The following is a 12162-nucleotide window of genomic DNA, read 5'->3' on the forward strand; positions in this document are numbered from 1 at the left end:
TCAGGAGCCAATGACGATGTGCGCCGGCGGTCGCGGTACGCACCGCCGCGGGCGTGACCGCCATTTTCTATCTGCCTAATCACTCGAGACCTGATCATCCACAGGAGAGGACCTATACTGCAAGTGCTGCTGTGAACTCGGTCTGGAAGTGACAATGGCTGCTGCGACTGAGGAAAGGGCCCCTGCCTTCACGTCTGAAGAGTTGGAGAAACTTGTGGACGGGGTCCTCCCCCAGTATGCGCTACTCTACGGTCCTCCAGACCAACAGGTGAGTACACTGAGTGCACATTGAATGGGTAATGCCTGTGTGGAGTGGGGTGGCTGTCAGTTGGTGGGGTGGGGAGAAAATGACGAATGCAACGCACAACTGATGGGAGTATGGGCCACATGGCAAGGGTGGGGAGGGGGGGACATGTACTCCAAACATGCAGATATCTGACCTTTTCTCTTTCCCACCCTGTACTTGTCAAACAGGTGAGCGCCCATCAGAAAATCGATATTTGGCGTGCCATCGTCAAGGAAGTCCGGGCCCTGGGGGTCTACACCAGACGGGGCACCCACTGTCAGAAGAGGTGGGAGGACATCCGCCGCGGAACCCGTAAGACTGCCGAGACACTGCTGGGGATGGCCTCCCGACCTAGGAGGGGTGCCAGTCGTACCCTGACCCCCCTGATGTCCCGGGTCCTGGCGGTGGCCTACCCTGAGATGGATGGGCGCTTGAGGGCATCACAGCAGACACAAGGGGGTGAGTATCAGCACATTCTCCTATCTTTACGCGCAGTGGAGTCGTCTGGGTGGGGGAGGAGGGCTGTGGGTGACAGTAGGCCAGGGCGCTTTCTGTAGTGTAGTCCCCTCCCTTAGACATGGCCCTGTGCCCCCGCCCACCACCTCTGTAGGGTGGCAAGTGCAGCTATCCATGGTCCAACATCACCCATGAGCGCGTCTGTTGTCCCTAAACCTGTTGGCCTAGTCAGAAGTACAGAGTAGTGTACCCCAAGTTCGCGCCTTAGTGCATGAGGCACCTGTGTCTGTCCTCTCCGCCAAGGCTATTGCCAAGGCATGCACTCAACTTTGTTTTATATCTCCCCCCACCCTTATTCTTTATTTCCTGTGCATTAGCATCATCAGGCGGAGGAGATTTGGCGTCGGAGCACGAGGGAGCTGCAGGTCACCAGGCCCCAGTGGGCACTGACACAGACACCGAGGGCACCAGTGATCCGGAGTGAGAGGGGAGCACCACAACGGGGGCCGGTGGAGACACCAGCGACACGGACACGTCCTCGTTTGGGAGCTCCCTAGCGGGGGCGGCAACATCTATGCCCCCCGCAACAACAGGTACAGCCGCCACCCAGCGCACCAGCACCGCCCTCCCAGCAGCCCCTCAGTCTTTGCTCCGTGCCCGTTCACCCAGGAAGGCGCGCGTCTCCTTCGCCCCAGGCACCTCAGCCCCTGCCTCTGTTACCCCTGCTGCCCTCAGTGCGGAGCTCATTGACCTGGTGAGGACGCTCATTGTTGGGCAGACTACCCTTTTGAATGCCATCCAGGGGGTGCAAAGGGAGGTGCAACAGAGCAATGCCTACCTGGAGGGCATTCATTCGGGTCAGGCTGCCCATCAACAAGCGTTCACCTCTCTGGCCTCAGCACTAACGGCAGCCATTGTCCCTGTCTCCAGTCTCCCTCTTCTGTCTGCCTCCAGCCTTTCTCTGTCTCCTGTTCCTCAGCCTATCCCCTCCACACCATCTGACCAGCCTGCACACACCTCAACACCCAAGGCCAGCTCATCCAAACATAAGCACCACAGAACACACAAGCATTCACACAAGCAACACCCAGTTGCAGACATACCAACAGTCACTACCACCTCTGTGTCCCCCACCTCCTCGTCTCCCTCCTCCCTCCCTGTGACGTCTCCACTCACACCTGCATGCACACCAACATCAGCCAGTTCTTCCATCACCAGCACACCCTCCACTACAGTCCTCACACGTGCAGTCACCACCCCCACTACCATGTACACGTCCCCTGTGTCCTCTCCCACTGTGTCTGTCACCCCCTCTTCCAAGACACATAAACGCAGACAGACACCCATACAACAGCCAACCACCTCACGACAGCCTACGTCTCAGTCACCTGCACCCAAAGACAGCACACATGACTCTCCAACAACCACATCCTCTTCCTCCACTTCTATCTCCACTACTCCTACCCTTTACCCTGATCCCAAGAAACTTTACCTCACAACTGTTGACCTCTTTCCCTCCCCTGACCCACCCCCTCCATCTGGGAAAAGTCCCAAAGGCACCTCAGCCACCACCAGCCCAGCTTCCAAGGTACAAGTGGTGCATGGAATGTGGAGTCCACCCTTTGGCGGCAGTGACACGTCACTGAGCAGCAAGGGGACTGGCAGCCCCCCCCCAGGCAAGAGGACCCGGAAGGTGAAGGGCCACCGTGAGCGGACTGAGACGGCTGCCCCCAAGGAGGTGACTCCGGCCACTTCACCTGCCACAACAGACAGGGGAGGCAAGGGCCCGAGAGCCCCATCAAAGGAGCGGAAGGGCAGCAGGGCGGAGAGGCCAGCCAGCAGGAGCACGGAGCAGGAGGGCCCCACACGCCCCATCCCGGCTGCAAGGGACGACACCAAAGGGCCCAGGACTCCGTCTCCGAAGGGGCATGACACTGCACGTTCGGAGGGCGAGTGAGCAGGTTGTCCAGCCCACGTCTGACTCCCTACACTGACTGGAAAAGCACCGCTGAACAGGGCCCCGCCGTGCAGAAGAGCACCGCTGAAGAGGGCCCCGCCGTGAAGACAGGCACCGCTGAACAGGGCCCCGCCGTGCAGAAGAGCACCGCTGAACAGGGCCCCGCCGTGAAGAAGAGCACCGCTGAAGAGGGCCCCGCCGTGAAGACAGGCACTGCTGAACAGGGCCCCGCCGTGCAGAAGAGCACCGCTGAACAGGGCCCGCCGTGAAGAAGAGCACCGCTGAAGAGGGCCCCGCCGTGAAGACAGGCACCGCTGAACAGGGCCCCGCCGTGCAGAAGAGCACCGCTGAAGAGGGCCCTGCCGTGAAGACAGGCACCGCTGAACAGGGCCCCGCTGTGCAGAAGAGCACCGCTGAAGAGGGCCCCACCGCGAAGACAGGCACCGCTGAACAGGGCCCCGCCATGAAGAAGAGCACCGCTGAAGAGGGCCCCGCCGTGAAGACAGGCACCGCTGAACAGGGCCCCGCCGTGCAGAAGAGCACCGCTGAAGAGGGCCCCGCCGTGAAGACAGGCACCGCTGAACAGGGCCCGCCGTGAAGAAGAGCACCGCTGAAGAGGGCCCCGCCGTGAAGACAGGCACCGCTGAACAGGGCCCCGCCGTGAAGACAGGCACCGCTGAAGAGGGCCCCACCGTGAAGACAGGCACCGCTGAACAGGGCCCCGCCGTGCAGAAGAGCACCGCTGAACAGGGCCCCGCCATGAAGACAGGCACCGCTGAACAGGGCCCCGCCGTGCAGAAGAGCACCGCTGAACAGGGCCCAGCCGTGAAGACAGGCACCGCTGAACAGGGCCCCGCCGTGCAGAAGAGCACCGCTGAACAGGGCCCCGCCGTGAAGAAGAGCACTGCTGAAGAGGGCCCCGCCGTGAAGACAGGCACCGCTGAACAGGGCCCCGCCGTGCAGAAGAGCACCGCTGAACAGGGCCCCGCCGTGAAGAAAGGCACCGCTGAACAGGGCCCCGCTGTGAAGACAGGCACCGCTGAAGAGGGCCCCGCCGTGAAGACAGGCACCGCTGAACAGGGCCCCGCCGTGCAGAAGAGCACCGCTGAACAGGGCCCCGCCGTGAAGACAGGCACCGCTGAACAGGGCCCCGCCGTGCAGAAGAGCACCGCTGAACAGGGCCCCGCCGTGAAGACAGGCACCGCTGAACAGGGTCCCGCCGTGCAGAAGAGCACCGCTGAACAGGGCCCCGCCGTGAAGAAGAGCACCGCTGAAGAGGGCCCCGCCGTGAAGACAGGCACCGCTGAACAGGGCCCCGCCGTGCAGAAGAGCACCGCTGAACAGGGCCCCGCCGTGAAGAAAGGCACCGCTTCGCTGGGCTCTTCATCTCAAGCACTGCTCCGCTGGGCTCTTCATCTCAAGCACTGCTCCGCTGGGCCCCTTGTCTCAAGCACCGCTCCGCTGGGCCCTTCCTGTCAAGCACCGCTCCGCTGGGCCCTTCCTGTCAAGCACCGCTCCGCTGGGCCCCGCCGTCTCAAGCACCGCTCCGCTGGGCCCTTCCTGTCAAGCACCGCTCCGCTGGGCCCTTCCTGTCAAGCACCGCTCCGCTGGGGTCTTCATCTCAAGCACCGCTCCGCTGGGCTCTTCATCTCAAGCACCGCTCCGCTGGGCCCCGCCGTCTCAAGCACCGCTCCGCTGGGCCCTTCCTGTCAAGCACCGCTCCGCTGGGGTCTTCATCTCAAGCACCGCTCCGCTGGGCCCTTCCTGTCAAGCACCGCTCCGCTGGGCCCTTCCTGTCAAGCACCGCTCCGCTGGGCCCCGCCGTCTCAAGCACCGCTCCGCTGGGCCCTTCCTGTCAAGCACCGCTCCGCTGGGCCCTTCATCTCAAGCACCGCTCCGCTGGGCCCCGCCGTCTCAAGCACCGCTCCGCTGGGCCCTTCCTGTCAAGCACCGCTCCGCTGGGGTCTTCATCTCAAGCACCGCTCCGCTGGGCCCTTCCTGTCAAGCACTGTTAATGGTTCACTGTACCCACCATGCCTCCTCCTTGACCAGTGCAGACTGTCATCCACTTGAGAGACTATGGCTTTGCACTCCCCAGGATGGCACAGTGGGCAGCCCACCCACTGTAGAGACATTGAGAGACTGTGGCTTTGCACTCCCCAGGATGGCACAGTGGGCAGCCCACCCACTGTAGAGACATTGAGAGACTGTGGCTTTGCACTCCCCAGGATGGCACAGTGGGCAGCCCACCCACTGTAGAGACATTGGGAGACTGTGGCTTTGCACTCCCCAGGATGGTACAGTGGGCATGGTGGCTCCTCGTGAATCTAGCGTCGTGGACTCATGTGGCTGTGGTGCTCCCCCCTTCCCTTCCCCCTGAGGTGCCTGTAGTTTTTACATCTGATGCCCCTGCAGTGTTCTCTCCAAAGGACTCAGGTCTCCTGTGTGGGCTTTACCCTTGTTGCGCAAAACTATGGCCCACGGACATGTTCAAATCGTAGGATGTGCAGGACTTGTTACTTCAGTTATACACTGATGTGTATATATTTTTTTTTTATGTAAATATTTTTTCATGGTTGGACTATGATATTCAGGAGGTTTTTGGTACATAAATATTTATTCACATTTTGATTTTGTCATGGCATTTTTTACGGGGGTTTGGGTGATGTCACTGTGACCTGTTGCTCTGCATTGGTGTGTACATATTGGGGGGGTGGGGGTCGCATATGTGTGTGCCCGTAACCCTTTCTTCCTCCCCCCTCCCCTGTGTCGTAGGTGCAGTACTCACCGTTGATGTCTGCGCCGGAGTTCATACTCGTGGTAGATGAGAAGGTAGACGAGAGCAGGTATGATGTTCAATTTGGGTTCCATGCTGTCCTCCTTCCTCGTAGAGTGCGTAGTGGTGAGCGTTTTCCCGTTCGTAGTCTGTTTCCGCCGTGTTTTTATCGGCGGGGCTCCCGCCCCGGAAAAGGTGGCGGATTGGTGAGTTGTGATAGGGTGGGCGGTACATTGTCTGCCGCCTGGCTGTTGGCGGTGACCGCCGCGCTGTTTGTCTGTCCCGCCGTGGCGGTCGGAGTGTTAATGTGGCGGGCTGTGTTGGCGGTTCCCGCCAGGATCAGAATACCATTTTTTGGACCGCCAGCCTGTTGGCGGGTTGGCCGCCGCTTTATCACCGACCGCCAGGGTTGGAATCACCCCCCAAGTCTTTTTCCCTTTGACTCTGAGCTCCGAGATCCCAGACTCATATTGGCTGGGAGTCCTGTTCTATGGCAGCCATGTATGATCCGATACCTGGGTGTCCGTGTTTACCATTGTGGGGGGGACCTGATTGATGGCAACCTCACGAGAGCGGTGACTTCGATTAGGTCCCAGATGTCCTTTTGGAGGGCACTGCCGTTATCGGTGGCTGGTAGAGTGGCGCTGTTGAAGATGGTGGGCCTGCCTCGCTTATTGTACTTTTTTTCAAACCTGCCGAATTATATCTCCCCGGGCTTCTTTAGAACCCTGGAGTCAGAGTTGCGGGAATTTATTTGGAATGGAGGCCGTTGCAGGGTTGCTCTGAGGAAACTGTATTTGCCGCCCGAAAGGGGCGGGTTGGCGGTCCCTAACCTAGAGCACTATTATTTGGCCGCTCAACTTCAGTGGGTGTCCAGGTGCCTGGCGGGCACCCAGCTCACTGATACGGCCTCTTAGCATGGCCCCTGGACACCCCAGCAGATTCTGCACTTTTTTCATCCGCTTATGCGGGTGCCAGCCCCGCACCAGGTGTTCCTCAAGGTGGCACACAGATGTTTTCACAGATCCCTTCACCTTACCGGGTGGGTGGTCCCGTTTGCGCCTGCCATAGCACTACTGGGCACGCCACGGGGTCCCAGGATTACGACGGGCTCTGAGCTGCGCGCGTGACATGAAGTGGAACTGTGCACGCTGGGCGATCTCTATGAAGATGGCCAACTGCTTTCGTTCACTCGGCGTCAGGAGCTGGGGCTGCCGCCTGGGCAGTTCCTCCTCTACAACTCCCTGCTGGGAGCCCTGAGACCCAAATGGGGAGATCTGTCAACGGCTCCCCCCACCCACTTGCGGATTCAATACTTACATGTGATGGGTCAGGGTAGGTGCTTGATTAGCTGGTTTGAAGACGCATTGCGAGCACATATTGCCCTGGAGAGTGATACGCTGCATATGGCCTGGGAGGAGGATGCGGATAGTTCAATTTTCGAATCACAGTGGAGATCAGTCCTTTCTAGTCACCGTGCTATACCCCATAACTCCAGATTTCGTTTAATTAAGTTCTACATTGTCCATAGAGCCTATCTCACCCCGGATCGAGTGAATGAATATTTTGCTCGCCAGAATGCAGCTTCTCCTCGCTGTTGTGCGATAGGTGTGGATTTGCTACACATGTTGTCGTCTTGCTCTTCTTTGTGCTCCTACTGGAAGGCAGTGGTTACCTGTCTGTCGGAGTGCACAACTCGTCGGGTCCCTTTCACTTGGGAGGCGTGCATGCTGGGATTGTTTCCTAGAGGCAAGGAGCATAGGGCTGCGGTGCGCTTCAAGGATCTGGGGCTAATTACAGCAAAGAGGTTGGTGACCCGTAGATGGAAATCATCGGATCCCCCACTGATGCAGGCTTGGAAATGCTCCTTTGAGGGGTGGGCCGGGCTGAGGGAGCGGCGCTGAGGAGGGAAGAGGTGTTGGGGCTGTGTCAGTTTCCATTATCGGCTGGTTAGAAAGAGTTAATGTCGTGCCTGCGGAGCATGAGTGGGTCTCCGGAGGAGGAGAGCTTGGTCTAGCATGGATGAGTGTTCGCTCGGTGTGTGGTGTGCTGGGCCAGGACGCTGTGTGTGCTCATTGGTGGGCTCTGATGAGGTGCAGGAGTTTGGCGAGGTGAGGTGGACAGGAATTTAGGATAGGCTCTTCCCCTTCGCCGACACGCCGGATTGAGGTACATTAGCGCCCAACCCATTCAGGAAGTGCTCACATGGCAGTTTATCGCACATATGTGTAGTACCCAGCATTCGTTATTGTTCGTATTGTTAGTTTGTTGCCTGTTTACAACAATAGTCTGCCAGCCAACCACACTCATGCTGCAGTGTGAATGGAGATAACACAGTACAACGATCTGTCTTGTTATGTAACGCCCTTATTTAATACTTTAGTCACTGATGCCCCCTATCTGAGGACATACGTGTAAGCACTCTCATTTGTATGGACGTGGCCCTCTTGACAACAATTCTCTGATGGAACTCAAGCTATACATGGACTAATGGAGCAGCTGGAGACTAAGTAGCGGTTTGTCACATAACCAGAATTTTCTTTTTCCTTGTTTGTTTCACTTCGATTGGCAATTTAAGGGCATTGTAATTACATAATATTGCTTCTCCGCATACAAGTAATTTGTTTTTAGTTGTCCTCACAAAGTAAAATGCAATAAACAGATTTATGAGAAAAAAAAAATAGCAATCTTTGACCTCAAGCACTGGCTCTACATGTGTGTGACATCCCTAGACTCCTCTGCACTGGCTCTACATGTGTGTGACAGCACCTAAGACCTCTGGCACTGGCTCTAAGAGCAATTCCTGACCTCATGCACTTTATCAGAGTAGAAGACTTACCAGTCAGTGCAGCCAAGGCCACCACCAGCAGGAGTAAAAGTGCACAGAGCACGAGCAGCACTCGGGAGGACAACGTCCCTGTAAGAGAGGAGACAGAACAAGGGGTCAGAGGAGTGACTGCTCACAAGGTGCAGGGAGAGGTACTGTACAGGATGGGGAGGGGGGATGGATCTGTGCAGGCGGGGGCTGGTAGAGGGGTCAGCTGGGGATCTCTTACTAGCAGGGCTTGGGAGGAATCCATCCTAGGAAACATGACCTAAGTAGTGCTTGACGTCATATGTGAACTCAGAAACCTGTAGACTTCTAGATGCTCAAAAGATGGGCTTTCAGCAGCACAAGGCATAGGGAATAGGACTCTACAGGATAGGGCAGGGTCTGGATTTAGACATTCAATCCCTTACTCAGAGAGCATGGGAGGGAGTCATCCTGGAACCTCTAATAACTGACGTCACAGGTGGACTCAACTCCTGGGGCTTCTTGGCGCTAGGGAGAAGGATACTGACACAAGGTTTTCTGGCTAAAGCATGTTGTGGGCTTTACCATTGTAGGAATCTCTAAAGGTTCATAAAAAAGAAACACCTTTTCTGCTGAAGAGGCCATAAAATGAACTCTTTTTAAAACACATTTTCACTAAATTTAAAAACCAGGCTCCAAATTAGATATATTTTCTCCTCATAAAATGACTCCTCAATAGTGACACACATGCTGGTATGCCACTAATGCAGACATGATAGAAGGTGCACACTTCTGTTCCTCAGGTTGATAATCAGATAAAAGTAGGTAAATTCATATTTTGTTTTTACTGGTTTTGTCCCATGCTTCATTCTGTTTGAGGTCACTCAGGTAAGTACACTGTTGTTAGCCAAAGTTAAAGGTAGATTCCACATACACCAAGTTTTAGTGCTGTTGATTTACCACAGACACAGCTCTGACAATCAGTAGAACACTTTACAGAGACCTAGTCCTACCCTAGGAAACATGCAGAAGGGGAACAGCTGTGTAGAGGTACTGTCCTTAGTTTTACCAATGCTTGTGCCTCTGTCTTGCAAGCACGGACAAAGTCAATACTGCAGCCAACAACCATTGACAACACCATTACTGGCAGCCAACAAGCATTGGCAAAGTCAATCCGTTCCAGTGAACAAGTATTGACAAAACCCATACTGGCAGCCGACAAGCATTGACCAAGGGAACCTCTGCAAAGCTTATGAGGGGCTGGTTGCCCTCCTATTCCTCCCTTTTTTTGCTCCCCCCGCCTATCCCATCTTCCTTCTTTATTGTTCCGTTTAATTCACCCCCCACCTAGAGGCTGCTGCCCCCTATAGAACCCATCCCCCTCATGTGCCTTCTGCGCCATCAGCGTGCGGCCATCTTTATACAGATTTAACACCATTCCATGATGGCCGCCTGTGAGTGTGCACAGACCCACTGACTAACTGGATGCATTGCTATGTGTTTTGCTGATGCTTTACCATAAAACATTTAAAAAATACAATCAGGGATCCTTACACCTCCGTCACAACTGTCTTTTAGTTCCTTATTGTTAAAGCAATAATTAAGATTGCCAGTATCTATACAAGAACACCACAGAAAACTGCCTTACTCTAGCAAGAGCTAAGAAGCACTGGCAAAGCCAATAGGTTGCTTGACCAAGATCTATTGGCTTTTTATATTTTGTTTTGCAGTATCTGAAGTAGATACACTCAACTCAGAAACAGAGCAAATAGAAAACACTCCCTATTTCGGAGCTGTGCTGTTTACACCTCAAATAGAAACTGGAGTTAAGGGGATTCCCTCATTTGCATGGGGGTGTGGCAACATCCAAATAAGGCAATACCTTTGCCCATTAGGGTGGGCCATATTACAAATGCAGCCCAAGGGCAAAGGAGCTACTGGAGGCCCCAGTGCTTGTGTCACACATGATGTAGTGCACTGGCAATGTGTCCTCTAAAGGTGCCCTTCAAGGATGTGGTGTTAGGTGTGAGGAGTATGAGCAGTGTGTGGGATGATGATGATTTTGGTTAATTCATGTGCATCATACACACAATAAACAAAGATTTGGAGATTATTGCTAAAAACTATTTGCTGGCTGTTACACAGGCAGGATTCAGGCCCGGTTTTCAAACTGAATCCTAAATGGAGGTTATGGTTATGTTAAAAAATTTGGAGATTTAGCTTGTGTGTAGTTCTCCTTACACCATCATTTCCAAAGTTTATTTTGACCAGGTACTTGGTTAAATAGTTGCAAGCAGGGATGGTTTGCGAACTTAAAGCTGTTATTAGTGCACCTGTGCAGATGTGCTAATACAGGCTAAAACCAGCTCTGAAAAATCAAAAAACAATAAGCAACTCTTTCAAGTTGCTGCCACGGTCATGTAACTTGCACCTCTACTCCTGGAGGCTGAACCTGTCCTCAATGTGACAAAACCAGCCTCCTGGGTCTTCGGTCTCTCAGGGGATTGCCTGCTTGACCCACTGGCCAGTCCGGCCATGGATGCAAGCAACAAACATTAGAAAAGTTTCACTTGATTGCAATGAAATAGAACATAGGCCCTCATTATAACCCTGGCAGTCGGTGACCGCCAAGGCTATAGTGGCATTCATACCAGCAACAGGCTGGCGGTACTGGACACTACATTTTGACCGTGGCAGTACTGCCACGTAACACCGCTGGGACTGGCGGTATACCGCCATGGTGGTCCCGGCAGTCGTAATCCGCCATGGCAGGGATTTCGACTCCCCTAACTGCCAGCCTGTGAAAGGCTGGCGGTAAGGGGACTTGAGGTGACCCTGGGGGCCCCTGCACTGTCCATGCACTTTGCATGGGCAGAGCAGGAGCCCCCCGGCATAGACCCATCATGCATTTCACTGCCTGAATTTCAGGCAGTGAAATGTGCGACGGGTGCTACTGCACCCGCTGCACATCAGCATTGCCGCTGGCTCTATTACGAGCCGGCTAAATTGGTCCAGCTGAAAAGTTGAAATAGGGAGCCAGACATACCGCCAGCAATGGTGGTATTCTGGCGCCCGCAGCCTTGACTGTCTTCTGGGAAGACCGCTGAGGTTGTAATGAGGGCCAATGTATTTTGTCAAGGGAGTTCTGCTTGGTTGAAGGTACCAGAAGACCACCGAGGTTGTAATGAGGGCCAATGTATTTTGTCAAGGGAGTTCTGCTTGGTTGAAGGTGCTTGTAGCTAGGAATGCCGATGTGCTTTCGTGGAAGGATCTGTGAAGACTAGAATCATTTTAAATCCATGTGTACGAGAGCAAGTTCTTCCTATTTCCAGTGAAGATTTATGTCAACACATTGTTAAAACTTTTCCCAAAGTATTGCCTAATTAGATTGTCGTTGTTTCAACAAAAATGCTATTCCAGTAAAACATGAGCTTAGAGGTGTTTCCAATAGGGGAAGGAAATAACTACAAGACATTCTAGAAGATAAGATCAATAAAACATTACTGAAGAGGTGTAGGCTGCAGAATGGCCATCTCCAATCATTGTAACAAAGTAAAATGATGGCAAGCTCCCCTTCTGTGTTGATCTTAGGGCACCGACCAATAATAGTGTAATCAAAACCTGTTCTCTGTACAACATAAATGAGCTAATCTCCATGAATTGCGATTCATTCCAGCATTTATTACTCCATTTATTTTACATTCCATATATGTACATTTTTCAGGCACCAATATATCATCTCTTGATGCAGTTACACTTTTGCATACAGGTTTTCCATGGCAATATTTTGTTTTTCATGTAGAATGAAGAAAATCACTTGGAGGTGATCAGAGAAACGTGTACATGCATTGGCAAAGCAAATAGGCCACACCTATGTGAGAGATATTGGCTTT

General features: G+C 54.0%; 1 protein-coding gene across 1 annotated transcript in view; it reads right to left on the reverse strand.

Moving 5' to 3' along the window:
• Nucleotides 1–12162, reverse strand: part of LOC138283051 (C-type lectin domain family 2 member L-like) — a 170642-nt gene that overhangs the window by 52590 nt on the left and 105890 nt on the right. The window contains exon 2 of the mRNA XM_069221192.1: nucleotides 8315–8392. Within this exon, the coding sequence (XP_069077293.1) occupies nucleotides 8315–8392 (78 nt within the window). The remainder of the gene's footprint in view (nucleotides 1–8314; nucleotides 8393–12162) is intronic.

This window comes from Pleurodeles waltl, chromosome 2_2 (genome assembly GCF_031143425.1).
Source record: "Pleurodeles waltl isolate 20211129_DDA chromosome 2_2, aPleWal1.hap1.20221129, whole genome shotgun sequence".
In the NCBI taxonomy this organism is placed as follows: Eukaryota; Metazoa; Chordata; class Amphibia; order Caudata; family Salamandridae; genus Pleurodeles; species Pleurodeles waltl.